Source organism: Pseudophryne corroboree, chromosome 1, assembly GCF_028390025.1.
Source record: "Pseudophryne corroboree isolate aPseCor3 chromosome 1, aPseCor3.hap2, whole genome shotgun sequence".
NCBI classification, from domain to species: domain Eukaryota; kingdom Metazoa; phylum Chordata; class Amphibia; order Anura; family Myobatrachidae; genus Pseudophryne; species Pseudophryne corroboree.
Window position 1 is genome coordinate 204,190,292 of NC_086444.1, and position 16,913 is coordinate 204,207,204.

General features: G+C 45.1%; 1 protein-coding gene across 4 annotated transcripts in view; it reads right to left on the minus strand.

The window, feature by feature from the left end:
* The window catches only part of SKIC3 (SKI3 subunit of superkiller complex), a 441,476-nt gene that overhangs the window by 29,873 nt on the left and 394,690 nt on the right, over positions 1-16,913 (minus strand). For all 4 annotated transcript variants that reach the window (XM_063964031.1, XM_063964029.1, XM_063964032.1 and 1 more), the window contains exon 39: positions 16,615-16,742. In XM_063964031.1, the coding sequence (XP_063820101.1) occupies positions 16,615-16,742 (128 nt within the window). The remainder of the gene's footprint in view (positions 1-16,614; positions 16,743-16,913) is intronic.

Consider the following 16,913-nt stretch of genomic DNA (forward strand, 5'->3'; position numbering starts at 1 on the left):
CATAGCACTTACCCGTGATGCCAGTGTGCAGATATCCCTCTGTGCATCACGCATATAAAGAAATGCATCCTTTATTTGTTCTAACGACAGTAAAATATTGTCCCTGTCCAGGGTATCAATATTTTCAATCAGGGACTCTGACCAAACTACCCCAGCACTGCACATCCAGGCAGTCGCTATAGCTGGTCGTAGTATAACACCTGCATGTGTGTATATACTTTTTTGGATATTTTCCATCCTCCTATCTGATGGATCTTTAAGTGCGGCCGTCTCAGGAGAGGGTAACGCCACTTGTTTAGATAAGCGTGTTAGCGCCTTGTCCACCCTAGGAGGTGTTTCCCAGCGCTCCCTAACCTCTGGCGGGAAAGGGTATAATGCCAATAATTTCTTTGAAATTATCAGCTTTTTATCAGGGGCAACCCACGCTTCATTACACACGTCATTTAATTCTTCTGATTCAGGAAAAACTATAGGTAGTTTTTTCACACCCCACATAATACCCTGTTTAGTGGTACCTGTAGTATCAGCTAAATGTAACGCCTCCTTCATTGCCAAAATCATATAACGTGTGGCCCTACTGGAAAATACGGTTGATTCGTCACCGTCACCACTGGAGTCATCGCCTGTGTCTGGGTCTGTGTCGACCGACTGAGGCAAAGGGCGTTTCACAGCCCCTGACGGTGTTTGAGTCGCCTGGACAGGCACTAATTGATTGTCCGGCCGTCTCATGTCGTCAAACGACTGCTTTAGCGTGTTGACACTATCCCGTAGTTCCATAAATAAAGGCATCCATTCTGGTGTCGACTCCCTAGGGGGTGACATCCTCATATTTGGCAATTGCTCCGCCTCCACGCCAATATCGTCCTCATACATGTCGACACACACGTACCGACACACAGCAGACACACAGGGAATGCTCCTAACGAAGACAGGACCCACTAGCCCTTTGGGGAGACAGAGGGAGAGTTTGCCAGCACACACCAAAAGCGCTATATATATCAGGGATAGCCTTATAATAAGTGCTCCCTTATAGCTGCTTTGTTATATCAAAATATCGCCATAAATTTGCCCCCCCTCTCTGTTTTACCCTGTTTCTGTAGTGCAGTGCAGGGGAGAGACTTGAGAGCCGTCCTGACCAGCGGAGCTGTGAGAGGAAATGGCGCCGTGTGCTGAGGAGATAGGCCCCGCCCCTTTTCTGGCGGGCTCGTCTCCCGCTATTTAGAGAAATCAGGCAGGGGTTAAATATCTCCATATAGCCTCTGGGGGCTATATGTGAGGTATTTTTAGCCTTTATATAGGTTACATTTGCCTCCCAGGGCGCCCCCCTCCCAGCGCCCTGCACCCTCAGTGACTGCCGTGTGAAGTGTGCTGAGAGGAAAATGGCGCACAGCTGCAGTGCTGTGCGCTACCTTTAGAAGACTGCAGGAGTCTTCAGCCGCCGATTCTGGACCTCTTCTGACTTCAGCATCTGCAAGGGGGCCGGCGGCGCGGCTCCGGTGACCATCCAGGCTGTACCTGTGATCGTCCCTCTGGAGCTTGATGTCCAGTAGCCAAGAAGCCAATCCATCCTGCACGCAGGTGAGTTGACTCCTTCTCCCCTCAGTCCCTCGCTGCAGTGATCCTGTTGCCAGCAGGAATCACTGTAAAATAAAAAACCTAGCTAAACTTTTTCTAAGCAGCTCTTTAGGAGAGCCACCTAGATTGCACCCTTCTCGGCCGGGCACAAAAATCTAACTGGAGTCTGGAGGAGGGTCATAGGGGGAGGAGCCAGTGCACACCACCTGATCTGGAAAAGCTTTACTTTTTGTGCCCTGTCTCCTGCGGAGCCGCTATTCCCCATGGTCCTTTCAGGAACCCCAGCATCCACTAGGACGATAGAGAAATGTCCCTACTTCTAATGAAACTAGCAACATTCCACCCTCACGTTATTGATATCGTCCCTTAAAGGCTGACTAACAATTGCGGTCATAAATTACATTTCATCCAAGGTTTTGATATTGCTGCATCTCTCCACTATTGACAGCAGGTTACTTGCAATGATCTATACAGTATATTTCTGTAATTGATGGGATGTACTACTCTATTTCCAGTCGCATTAAGGGCTGATAGTTCAGTAAATCGTTTCACTGCAAGAGCTACAGATCACGTTATTGTCTCCCAGAGCCCTTCTTCACTCAACTTTCCTTGGTGAATAATCACTTCAATAATTTAATACTAGCCTTAAGGCAGCAAATCATCGCATAGTGTATACTTATGAAGATATAATATCCATGATGTCTGAAATATTCCACTAGTTGGTATTTAAAGGAGCATTGGGCAAATAAAAAGAATGTGACGTAGAAAAAATCCTCCCCTGGGATTTATTCATAAATGTCTAAGGTCACCGTGCAATTTCTAAGCGAAAAAAGTCACCTTGAAACAGGAAATTATGAGGTTAATAACAGATGTAATTGACACATAGGGTCAAGCAAAGGAGTCATTATTAGAATGATAACGTCAAATCCGCTGTATTACTAGTTTTTCACATTACATTTCCAGTTACTAAAGCGCAAGTAATTAATCACAAAAGGCCCTATTTACCCACATACAGTATGTATTGTTTGTGCATGGAAAGAATTAGACCAAAGTAGTTAGATTTTATCAGACAACAGCATAACTGAAATAATTATTTACATAAAATTGAACAATAAAAGTAACTCTTGATTCTCAATAATCATTAACATATATAATATAACATATATAGGGGTCTATTCATGAAGCAGTGAAAAGAGTGGAGAAGTGAGCCAGTGGAGAAGTTGCCCATGGCAACCAATCAGCTGCTCTGTATGATTTTATAGTATGCAAATTATAAATGTTACTTCAATGCTGATTAGTTCTTCTCCACTGACTCACTTCTCCAGTTTTCACTGCTTCATGAATAGACCCCATAATGTGGAAAACTCCATCACTCACATGACAATTTGTATTCAGTACTTCTAACATTAACACTTTCCTGCAACAGTTGCACAATGTCTAGTTAGCAACAACAAGGAAATCAACAGTTTATGTAATAGACTGCACTTCAACACATTCCCGGAAGGTACGGCATGGCTTGCAGGTCTTCACTGACTGACACTACACAGACTCCGTGATTCTCCCTCCCATTGTTTCCATGTTAATTATGGTATGGTGTTTTTTCATACCTGTTGTCTGTCTCCCAATCCCCCTCAGTTTCCCTTTCCTCTGTTTCACCTCCCCTGGTTCTCAAAGTCCTCTCTGGTTCCCTCTTGTATCCCACTTCTATGTTTCTCAAACCGGAGGGCCAATGAAAGCACTTTGGGTGCCCTGCACCTCGGAATACAGAGCCCACACTTTTGGAGATGGCACTCCCATCCAGTCCAAAGGCATTGAGAAGCGGGATGTAGCTATGACACTGGCGGCGATGTAGTTATGTTACCGGCAGTCAGGAGTTCGTTTTGAAAAAGCTGCCGGGAGCAGTGAAATGTGTTAGGTTACCACAGACCTCTTTTGGGATTACATTCAGCACCTTCTGGACCAACCTCCTGCAACTGGACGCCGTTCTTTGGAAATAGAAACCACCGGTTCCTTGGATTGTACTAGTTATTGTCACAGCTCTTGTGAGGACTCTGGACTAAATAATCCCAGTACAACAACCCTCCAGTGACTCAGTTACACCTATCCTTAGACACATATAATAACCGGGACTTTGCACTTTGGCGGACAAGGAGGTATTATACTAGGAACGGATAAACTGCATTTGTGCTGCTTGAACACCCTGTATGTGAGGTCTTTTTATGTATGTTCTATGAGATTTTTTTTTAATTAAATGTGTTATTATTTAAAGATTGATACTGTGTTTATGACGTTTCATCAATAAGCGCTGCTACATTTATTGTATATGTTTTTTCTGGTATTAAGGGACCGACTATCCCTATATTAGCAGCAGCTTTATTTGCCAAAGCAGGTCTTGACATATGCGACAGTATATCACAAATTTACTAGCAGTATTTAGTATATATATTTATCAATAGGCTCAGATCTAATGGTTAGACAAAGCAATGTGGTGGTTGGCCACACCCTCTCTGGAGACTAACCACACCCCTAAGTGTAGCCCCTACCACTATATTTCCTCGGTGGGCCCTTCATGCCCCAGTCCAACACTGTACGGGATATTTTCCTGTGTGATAAGACCACGTAAGTTCTTATGATTATGTGGGAATCCTACTAGGGAGCTTTATATCTATTCTGACATATGGCAAAAACTCACAGGGCCTGTATCCGAGTCATACACTAATGCATACCCAGCAGAATGTATGCCCAAATGCCCATCTGTGACTTTATGCAAATGAAGAAACAAACTCAATGGTCAATCACCAACTACATGAATATTGAATGGAGTCAGGCCCACGATGACCATGACAATGTGCATAAGCAAGTCAGAGATTGATTTTAGGCATTGTAAGCAGCCTATTCAAGCCTGTGTGCAATGGCTAATATTGGGAACGAAGCTGTATACAGCACACTGTATTATTAAATAAGACAGATGAAGACTTTGAAAATACATAATTAAAAATAACATAAGAAAAAAATTACACACTATAATAGTTTTCAGAGTAGATAATGGGCATGTCCTGACCATAACTGACTAGTTACTTTTACTCCTGCCAAAAACAATGGATCATCCATTCCATGTTTGGAACCCACAAATTACTTTTACCTTGCAATTTATTCTTCATATGCAATTTTACAAATTCCCCACCACTAAGCTGCCATGTGTCTATCTCCCAAAGGCCTAAATCCTGACGAGCAGCAGGCGGTCACCAAGGCCTTTGCACTGAATCTATCCCATTGATTGGCAAAAAAAGCAGATTTCTCAGCAAGGCTTCAAACCTGATCATGTTTCAGCCCCCCCTCTTCAAATTTATGTGGCCCATTCCCAAACAACATCTCATCTGAATAATTTCCAAGACCAGTGAGGAAGTCTCAAATGTATGTACACCACCACCCAGGGTCCTGCACTGAGGGATAACAGCTACACAAAGGATGGCCCTCTTCGTGATCGAGTGCAGCAAATCCCTTTCCTGCAGCTGGCTGCCCTGCACCTACTTTCCCAGGGGGCTGAAACACCTCTAGTTTCCAGGCTATTACCCTGGCTGTTGGGCCTCCGGTGAGTGGTCCGAGGCTGGTCCCAATCCGATGGTCACAGGATGACAGTGACCAGGCCCCCCAGAGATGGTCCCAAGCGCCAGACATCTCCAGCGTAAGCTGAGCGATGCCATCAACATACAAATGTAGCCACACTCATTGTGACTGTGCCTAGTCGCAACTGCGACTAGGTTGCTGCGATGTGTGCGTATGGGTATATTCGCACCCACGACCCATGCGCATTGCACTGACAGGCCGCAAGTGCGAATAGGCGCAGTCAGTCACTGCCACGATACGTATGCATATACAGCAAAACAAAAACAAAGTGACTGTCTTAGACAACCAAGAAGAATGCACCAGGCTCCAGTGGTTGCTGACAAAACTGAATTCCCTGGCAAGTAATGGGGGAATAAAGGGAGAGGAGCTTGTGCTTTTTGCCAATAAATTTAAAGTGCTCAAGCTGTTAATGCACTCTTTACCCCAGTATCCAGCATCGCCCAGTTGGATGCTAGAGTAAACATACTGTAGGTTAATTGGTGAATTACGTAATCTGTGCACAGTACTGCGTTATAAGATTGGATACATATAAATAAAAATAATAATAATAATAATAATAATAATAATAACAATGATCACCAAAGATGGCAGTACTTGATTCTGGCATTTCAACCATGAGCCTAACAGGAAGCAAATAACCCACTAAATAGAATATATACAGTAGGTGTGTTAGACGTCAATAACTAATGCATAAGAATTATGCACTACTTCAGGAATAATAAGTATATCTGCACATTAGGCCATTACAATATATTACTGCTGGCAAATTCTCTACACTTTCAGCTTCAGAAAAGGAAAGCATTAAACTGCCTACAAGAGTAATAGGAATGGCCACTACTTTTTAGTGCTCAAATCATTTCAACAGTATCTCCTGTACAATTTATATCACGTTATATAACTTGCGGGGTTACTGACTAAAATATCTACTTTGCAAATCAGCAGCACAACCGGCATCCACTTCAGCAAGACTGTTTAATGAAATCTTGTATCTCAGACAAACGGTGGAAGATAATGAATCTGGTAAATGACTAGTCTTGGAACTACAAGCAGTAGGCATTAATCTGTGTAGGTCTTTGAAGTTGCACACTTGGATAATTGATTTAAATGAAGTCACTTTCCGCATGCCGCAGAGGAAATAATGTGGGTCATTCTACGGTATGTTCTACAAAAGCCTCTTGAGTCAGCAAATGAACAGAGAAGGAAAGGGGTAGATGAAGTGCCTGGGATACACATGATAAATGAAGGTGCCACAGTTCATAAATTCACAGTAAATAATGGTGCCATCGGAGGTATTTCTAGCGTTACTTTTCTTTTCTTTGTTTGGTATCTGTATAAGAAAGTAGGCTGAAGATATGATTTGTGCCAGGAATGCTTCATTGCAATTCACTGCAGCACTATCTGATAACTTATTACCCTAGACAGTAAATGAATAATTGTAAAGCTGACAAAACACTTTTTAGAAAAAGCAAAATACACTTGAAGCTCATCTATCTAAAACTGAACGAAAATAATTTCTCTCAATATTATATTCTAATATCTGCTGCATAGTCAATTACGACTATATAAGGGGATTTATTACCTTATGGTTACATCCCTATTCTGAAGGCCGTGGGAGACAGAAACATATAGTACTTGGGGGTAATGCTTAAACAGGAGGCATGGTAGTTTAATAAAAAAATATTTTCTCTTGTGCTAGTACCATCCCTAGTGCAATATGGCATCCGTTTACACACAGGAAAGGTGAAAAACCCTGGAACTGTAAACCTGAGCATTTACACAACAAACCATAATATCACAAAAGAGATCCAGGGTGGGTTAGTCTGTGTCCCCAACTGCCTTCAGAGAAAATGGTTCATTGGCAGGTTAATATATGGTCTTATGCTTCAGTCATACAGGGTATACAGGAAATGCTATGGGGATGTCTCAAAGCATCCAATCAGGGTGGTAATGAAAGCCTAAGGCAACCACTGTTGACTATTCTCAGAGAAGCTATTGGTAAATGTATGAAGCAGTGATAAGAGTGAAGAAGTGAGCCAGTGAAGAAGTTGCCCATGGCAACCAATCAGCTGCTCTGTATAATTTTATAGTATTCAAATTATAAATGTTACTTCAATGCTGATTGGTTGCCATGGGCAACCTCTCCACTGGCTCACTTCTCCACCCCTATATCCATGTAGGATGTTTGGATTCCTCTGACAGAAAGGCAGAAACAGAGCTGGCAGTACATAGATAATGTCTTCTACATTTTATTAGAACCTGTTAAAAGACAGCCAGCCTTCCAGCACTCGTCACCTAAGGTAGATCCAGTGGGTCATAGGAGGCGACTGAAAAGCCATTATTGTCAAGTTCAGATGCCAGGCTTGATCTCAGGCAAGAGGCCAAAGCTTTCAGAAGTGTAAGCCTGTAAGAATCAGGCGTTTCCTGCATCATCTTAAAAAGTTTGTCCCAAAGTGATATCAGTAAAGTAGTGTTATAGGCATGTACAATGAAGAGTAGGGATAACTGTACAGAATTACCCACACCTTCAGTTAAAAAAGCTTATCAGCATTTTACAGAATTTAAAGTAACATTTTAGGAAGAAGGAAATCCTCAGAAATCACAGATGCCTGAACGTTATAACACATCCAGTCTCAGAGTGGAAAGGTCTGTTACAGCCTGAACAACATCAGTGTCAGACACAGCCTGTAACTAAGGGGAGAGATAGGGTAAGCTCTCACTTGCTCTCACAATCTGTCTACTGTCTGCAACTTCTTTGTCAACCTCGTACGTAAGTCCATTGTTATATAGGATTTGTTATTCTGACTACTATCTGACGCTGCAATTTTGTGGAGCTTCACAAATAAACAATGTGATGAATTCATAAAGGAGACAGGAGGATTCAACCTGACCACCACCGGAGGTACACTTCTCTCCATTAACCTAAAGAGTGCTTCAAAAGCTACACAACATTAGAAGGGATATTTCCATGTCTCATTTATGCTCATACAATATTAAAGACAATAGTGATGTCAATAGTCACTCATATGCATAGCTGTGCCATGTCAATAATGAGAAATCTAAATATTGCAACAGCCAATACAGAATAAACTGTACAATTGAGCCCAATGTATCACACTGTCAGATTAGCTGCATGTATACAGTAAGGATAGAAGGAGGTATTACCCACACTCAGACTAACACAATATCATTCCTCCCAACTGCACTGATTCCAGCGGGACACTCCCGCTATTCGGACACTGTCCCGGCTGTCCCACAGAAGTTGGGGGAGCCCTTGACCATCCGCTGCTCTGCGCTAGCATAGCATAGCAGCGAGTGATCCCTGAAGAGATACCATGCAGGCATCTAATCGGTGCAGGGAGGTGAGTCATTGACTGCCCAGCTGCTTGAGGAGCACTGGGCATGCCTCCAAAATGACTGACACGGGTCCGTGGTGTTAGGCTATGCCCACTCACCTCAGACCATGCCCCTTCCCAAGCTAGGCCATGCCCCCTTTTCTGTTTCCAATGTATGGACCATAAAACTTGGAAGGTATGCAATATATAGAAACCCCTTAAAGATATGAACTACCCCAGAAATGATCAGAAGAGAAGCAACAAATTCAGAAAATGGACTGCAAAACACCAACACAAAAATCAGAAGCAGCATTTTATAGCCACTGCTATTATCATGTAGATCTTTTTATTTGTAACCCAAAGGAGATTTATCAAAGCTTGGAGAGAGAGAAAGTATACGCCAATCAGCGCCTGGCATTTTTTCAAGTCTGCTGCCCACCAATTGAGTACCAGAGTAGTAAGGGGCCTATGTTCTTTTCTGGTTAATTGATGTATATACCTAGAAGCAATCGACGAAACCTATTTCTGATGCAGAACGCACTTCTGCGTTAAGTCAAAATTACTTGTGTATTGTATATATTGTATGTACTTTATATAAGATACACTTGGGATGAGATGCATAAGTGGATTTGAAAGCATTTTATTAGACTTTATTATTTATTAGCAGTTTCTTATATAGTTCAGCATATTCCGTTGCGCTTTACAATTAGAACAACAGTTATAAAACAAAACTGGGCAAATATAGACAGACATAGAGGTAGGAAGGCCCTGCTCGCAAGCTTACAATCTATAGGGAAATAGGCATTGATACACAAGGATAGATGCTTCCTATTGCATAATGGTCCACCAGATTGCTCTTAATGGGTTGTATGATATGATCACCCAGCAATGTTGGAAGACAAAATATTATTAGACGTCACTCATTTTATCAACCAAATATTTCACAATTCCTTTTACACATTATCATTTGCTACATTGTGCTGAATGTGTTTGACTGAACCCTTTCTAGATAGTTTCAGTTTACCAGCTGTGACATATTTATAACTGGAAATGCAATTTAGCATTGTGAAAAATTGCATTAAAAAGTTAATTTAAACATTTTGAGGATGTACAAATGACAATGACCAATGCCAGGGGGTATATGTACTAAGCAGTGGCTTTTTTCTTCCCCTGCATTTTTAAGCCCACATTTTAAAAGGTCAATGCTTTTAATAGCCAAACACCCCTTGTTTTTGCTATTATAGCATTCTAGGTTTTGGGATTAAAAAGCAATGGGTGTAGTAGGGTATGCCGGCGGCCGGGCTCCCGGCGACCAGCATACCGGCGCCGGAATCCCGACCGCTGGCATACCGACAGCTAGGCAAGCGCAAATGAGCCCCTTGCGGGCTCGCTACGCTCGCCGCGCCACGCTATCTATTCTCCCTCCAGGGGGGTCGTGGACCCCCAAGAGGGAGAAAAGGTGTCGGTATGCCGGTTGTCGGGATTCCGGCACCGGTATACTGTGCGCCGGGATCCCGTCAGCCGGCAAACTGAAGACCACCCAAAAGCAATGCCCTATTAAATTCCAGGCTTAAACATTCCGGGAAGCAGTGTCTGCCTAGTAAATAAAACTCCAGGTGCTAGACAGGACTATTTATCTTATGACATAAGTGCGACAATTTAGTAGAAATGCGCTGACATTTTAATACATTTGCCTTGCATTTACGCTGTTTGCACATAATTCAGAAAATAAGATTTTACTTACCGGTAAATCTATTTCTCGTAGTCCGTAGTGGATGCTGGGGACTCCGTAAGGACCATGGGGAATAGACGGGCTCCGCAGGAGACAGGGCACTCTAAGAAAGAATTAGGACTACTGGTGTGCACTGGCTCCTCCCTCTATGTCCCTCCTCCAGACCTCAGTTAAAATCTGTGCCCGGAAGAGCTGACAGTACAAGGAAAGGATTTTGGAATCCAGGGTAAGACTCAAACCAGCCACACCGTATAACTTGTGATAACTTACCCAGTTCATAGTATGAACAACAACAGAGCATCAGATAAACCTGATGCAACCATAAAATAACCCTTATTTAAGCAATAACTATATACAAGTATTGCAGAAGAAGTCCGCACTTGGGATGGGCGCCCAGCATCCACTACGGACTACAAGAAATAGATTTACCGGTAAGTAAAATCTTATTTTCTCTAACGTCCTAGTGGATGCTGGGGACTCCGTAAGGACCATGGGGATTATACCAAAGCTCCCAAACGGGCGGGAGAGTGCGGATGACTCTGCAGCACCGAATGAGCAAACACAAGGTCCTCCTCAGCCAGGGTATCAAACTTGTAGAATTTTGCAAACGTGTTTGAACCCGACCAAGTAGCTGCTCGGCAAAGCTGTAATGCCGAGACCCCTCGGGCAGCCGCCCAAGAAGAGCCCACCTTCCTTGTGGAATGGGCTTTTACAGATTTTGGATGCGGCAATCCAGCCGCAGAATGAGCCTTCTGAATCGTGTTACAGATCCAGCGAGCAATAGATTGCTTTGAAGCAGGAGCACCCAGCTTGTTGGATGCATACAGGATAAACAGCGAGTCAGTTTTCCTGACTCCAGCCGTTCTGGCTACATAAATCTTCAAAGCATCTAGTAACTTGGAATCCTCCAAGTCACGAGTAGCCGCAGGCACTACAATAGGTTGGTTCAAATGAAAAGATGACACCACCTTCGGCAGAAATTGCGGACGAGTCCGTAATTCTGCCCTGTCCATATGGAAAACCAGATAGGGGCTTTTACATGACAAAGCCGCCAATTCTGACACACGCCTAGCCGAAGCTAAGGCCAATAGCATGACCACTTTCCACGTGAGATACTTTAACTCCACGGTCTTAAGTGGCTCAAACCAGTGAGATTTCAGGAAACTCAACACCACGTTAAGATCCCAAGGTGCCACTGGTGGCACAAAAGGGGGTTGAATATGCAGCACTCCCTTTACAAACGTCTGAACCTCAGGAAGAGAAGCCAGTTCCTTTTGAAAGAAAATGGATAGGGCCGAAATCTGGACCTTTATGGACCCTAAGTTTAAGCCCATAATCACTCCCGACTGTAGGAAGTGAAGGAAACGGCCCAGCTGGAATTCCTCTGTAGGGGCCTTCCTGGCCTCACACCAAGCAACATATTTTCGCCATATACGGTGATAATGTTTTGCTGTCACGTCCTTCCTAGCCTTTATCAGCGTAGGAATAACTTCATCCGGAATGCCTTTTTCCGCTAGGATCCTGCGTTCAACCGCCATGCCGTCAAACGCAGCCGCGGTAAGTCTTGGAACAGACAGGGCCCCTGTTGCAACAGATCCTGTCTGAGAGGCAGAGGCCATGAGTCCTCTGTGAGCATTTCTTGCAGTTCCGGGTACCAAGTCCTTCTTGGCCAATCCGGAACAATGAGTATTGTTCTCACTCCTCTTTTTCTTACGATTCTCAGCACCTTGGGTATGAGAGGAAGAGGAGGAAACACATAAACCGACTGGAATACCCACGGTGTCACTAGTGCGTCCACAGCTATCGCCTGAGGGTCTCTTGACCTGGCGCAATACCTTTGTAGCTTTTTGTTGAGGCGGGATGCCATCATGTCCACCTGTGGCAGTTCCCATCGATTTGTAATCTGTGTGAAGACTTCCTGATGAAGTCCCCACTCTCCCGGGTGGAGGTCGTGCCTGCTGAGGAAGCCTGCTTCCCAGTTGTCCACTCCCGGAATGAACACTGCTGACTTGACCACAGCCCCTGGAAGTTTCTTCCCTGAGTGACTGCCCCCCACCCTCGGAGGCTTGCATCCGTGGTCAGCAGGACCCAGTCCTGTATGCCGAACCTGCGGCCCTCGAGAAGGTGAGCACTCTGCAGCCACCACAGAAGAGACACCCTGGCCCTGGGGGATAGGGTGATCAGCCGATGCATCTGAAGATGTGATCCGGACCACTTGTCCAACAGATCCCACTGAAAGGTCCTCGCATGGAACCTGCCGAAGGGAATGGCTTCGTATGACGCCACCATCTTTCCCAGGACTCGCGTGCATTGATGCACCGACACCCGTTTTGGTTTTAAGAGGTCTCTGACCAGAGTCACGAGCTCCTGGGCCTTCTCCTGCGGGAGAAACACCTTCTTCTGGTCTGTGTCCAGAATCATGCCCAGGAAGGGCAGTCTCGTCGTAGGAATCAGCTGTGACTTTGGAATATTCAGAATCCAGCCGTGCTGTTGTAACACCTCCCGAGAGTGTGCTACGCTGATCAGCAACTGCTCTCTGGATCTCGCCTTTATGAGGAGATCGTCCAAGTATGGGATAATTGTGACTCCTTGCTTTCGCAGAAGCACCATCATTTCTGCCATTACCTTGGAAAATATTCTCGGTGCCGTGGACAGACAAAACGGCAACATCTGGAATTGGTAATGACAGTCCTGTACCACAAATCTGAGGTACTCCTGATGAGGTGGATAAATGGGGACATGCAGGTAAGCATCCTTTATGTCCAGAGACACCACAAAATCCCCCTCTTCCAGGCTCGCAATAACCGCCCTGAGCGATTCCATCTTGAACTTGAACCTTTTCAGGTAAATGTTCAGGGATTTTAAATTCATTATGGGTCTGACCGAACCATCCGGTTTCGGAACCACAAACATTGTGGAATAGTAACCCCTTCCCTGTTGAGGGAGGGGAACCTGTACCACCACCTGCTGGAGATATAATTTGTGAATTGCCGCTAACACTACTTCCCTTTCTATGGGGGAAGCTGGCAGGGCCGATTTGAGGTAACGGTGAGGGGGCATCACTTCGAATTCCAGCTTGTATCCCTGAGACACAATCTGCATAGCCCAGGGATCCACCTGTGAGCGAACCCACTGGTGGCTGAAATTTCGGAGACGCGCCCCCACCGCTCCTGGCTCCACCTGTGGAGCCCCAGCATCATGCGGTGGATTTAGTGGTAGCCGGGGAGGACTTCTGTTCCTGGGAACTAGCTGTATTGTGCAGCTTCTTTCCTCTACCCCTGCCTCTGGCAAGAAAAGACGCACCTCGGACTTTCTTGCCTCTTTGCGACCGAAAGGACTGCATTTGGTAATACGGTGCTTTCTTCGGTTGTGAGGGAATATATGGAAAAAAATTTGACTTCCCAGCCGTAGCTGTGGAAACTAGGTCCGAGAGACCGTCCCCAAACAATTCCTCACCCTTATAAGGTAAAACCTCCATGTGCTTTTTTGAGTCGGCATCACCTGTCCATTGCCGAGTCCACAGGACCCTTCTGGCAGAAATTGACATTGCATTTATTCTAGAGTCCAGTAGGCAAATGTCTCTCTGGGCATCCCTCATATATAGGACAGCGTCTTTTATATGCCCCAGGGTCAGTAATATAGTATCCTTGTCCAAAGTATCAAGTTCCTCAGACAGAGTATCTGTCCATGCTGCCACAGCACTACACATCCAGGCCGACGCAATTGCCGGCCTCAGTAGGGTACCTGAATGTGTATAAACGGACTTCAGGATACCTTCCTGCTTCCTATCCGCAGGATCCTTTAGGGAGGCCGTATCCTGCGACGGCAGGGCCACCTTCTTAGATAAGCGTGTCAAAGCTTTGTCTACCCTAGGGGATGATTCCCAGCGTAACCTGTCCGTTGGCGGGAAAGGATACGCCATCAGTAACCGTTTGGAAATCTGCACTTTCCTATCAGGAGAATCCCAAGCTTTTTCACATAACTCATTTAACTCATGTGAAGGGGGAAAGGTCACTTCTTGCCTTTTTTCCCCAAACATATAAACCCTCTTGTCAGGGACCGGGTTTACCTCTGAAATGTGCAATACATCCTTCATAGCTATAATCATGTAGCGGATGGCTTTAGCCATTTTAGGCTGCAACTTTGCATCATCGCCATCGACACTGGAGTCAGAATCCGTGTCGATATCTGTGTCAACAATCTGGGATAGTGGGCGCTTCTGAGACCCTGACGGCCTCTGCGCTGTAGGATCAGGCATGGGTTGAGACCCTGACTGTCCCAAGGCTTCAGCTTTATCCAACCTTTTATGCAAGGAGTTTACATTATCATTTAACACCTTCCACATATCCATCCAATAAGGTGTCGGCGCCGTTGGCGGAGACCCCACATTCATCTGCACCTGCTCTGCTTCCACATAGCCTTCCTCGTCAAACATGTCGACACAATCGTACCGACACACCACACACACAGGGGACGCTCTATTTGAGGACAGAACCCCAACAAGGCCTTTTGGAGAGACAGAGAGAGAGTATGTCAGCACACACCCCAGCGCTATATAACCCAGGAATTACACAGTAACTTAGTGTTTACCCAGTAGCTGCTGTATTAGTGAATTTGCGCTAAATTTATGTGCCCCCCTCTCTTTTTACCCTCTTTCTACCGTGATTCTGCAGGGGAGAGCCTGGGGAGCTTCCTCTCAGCGGAGCTGTGGAGAGAAAATGGCGCTGGTGAGTGCTGAGGAAGAAGCCCCGCCCCCTCAGCGGCGGGCTTCTGTCCCGCGATTTTGTGAAAAATAATGGCGGGGGCTCATGCATATATACAGTGCCCAGCTGAATATATGCTCTATTTTGCCAGGAGGTACTCAATTGCTGCCCAGGGCGCCCCCCCCCCCCTGCGCCCTGCACCCTACAGTGACCGGAGTGTGTGGGTTAGTGTGGGAGCAATGGCGCACAGCTGCAGTGCTGTGCGCTACCTCATATGAAGACAGGAGTCTTCTGTCGCCGATTTTGATGTCTTCTTGCTTCACTCGCCGGCTTCTGTCTTCTGACTCTGCGAGGGGGACGGCGGCGCGGCTCCGGGAACGGACGACCAAGGGTGAGTTCCTGTGTTCGATCCCTCTGGAGCTAATGGTGTCCAGTAGCCTAAGAAGCACAACCTATCCGCAGTTAGTAGGTTTGCTTCTCCCCCCTCAGTCCCACGTAGCAGAGAGTCTGTTGCCAGCAGATCTCTCTGAAAATAAAAAAATCCTAATAAAATACTTTCTTATTCGCAAGCTCAGGAGAGCTCACTAAAGTGCACCCAGCTCTGACCGGGCACAGATTCTAACTGAGGTCTGGAGGAGGGACATAGAGGGAGGAGCCAGTGCACACCAGTAGTCCTAATTCTTTCTTAGAGTGCCCTGTCTCCTGCGGAGCCCGTCTATTCCCCATGGTCCTTACGGAGTCCCCAGCATCCACTAGGATGTTAGAGAAATATGCAAATGTCTCTGCAGTTCAGCTTCTAACATCTAATTCTGTATGTAGACTATTTAGTAGTCATTAATGCTCTTAGTACATAACTAGCATTTGCCCGCGACTTCGCTCACGTGGACATCTCAGCGGATGCTTGCGGCTACTAATTCGTGAGCAAGCCATGTAAAGCTGCTCATGGGAGAAGCAGCTAATCCTGAGATCTACTCCTGCAGCCCTGAGTTTTTGCCCCTGTAACGTGTTGATCATCACAGCAAAGTGATGCTTACAGGAAACTGCAGGCGCTTGAACTGAAAAGGAAAATTGTTGGGTATAAGGGGTATATGTGGTATAAACACAGTCTAACATACTGTACACCACATACCTTTAGAATCTCTGCATCAATTACAGTAGGTTCCTCTGCAGAGCAGTCACTTTAAGTTGGGTTACGTTGCATAACTTGGACGGAGTCCAGTTCTGCAGAAGCATGAATGGAACATCAACTTTCAGTGCGCTGAGTGTCAAGCGTCTGGTTTTTCCTTTATTGCTCCTCTCTCTGATGTCACATCAAGATCATACATACCTGAGTTTTTTTTTTAGGTCACTATAAGCTATACAATAGTGAAAACGCAATCGAAGTTCATCCAGTAGTTTTGCGTGATGCCGGAATGAACACACAGACAGACAAAAATTCTATTTTTTTTTTATCTTCATCTCCATAGTTCATAAACAGTCCATGGAAGTATATTAACAAAAAAAAACTGCTATGTACAGACACAACCCTTACAGTTTTATTATTTGTTTAGATATATAATGCTAAAATGCTGTTCATGTGATCTCACTGGAATGATATTGGATTATAAGAAGAAACACTTGCAATGAGTATCTGTGTATTACTCACCGCGACCCCTTTGTACTGAACTGCAGAATACCCTGAAGTAGAATGGCCAATGGACAAGAGGTCATTTTCAAAACTTCACTTGTGGCCTCCTGCAGGAGCGCTGGCCAGCGAGTATCGGGAATCTTAGCCTGAATGAAGCAAAATTTCAAAAGATCTTTACAGTGCATTCCTAATTGATCTTCCTCAGTCTGAAAATCAATGCGCCAAACCCAAACCTACTTCCATGACATGACGTTATCACCGTACCCCTCAAAACGTTGGCGATGAATTACAAAACCTTACTTATTGAACCACTCTCA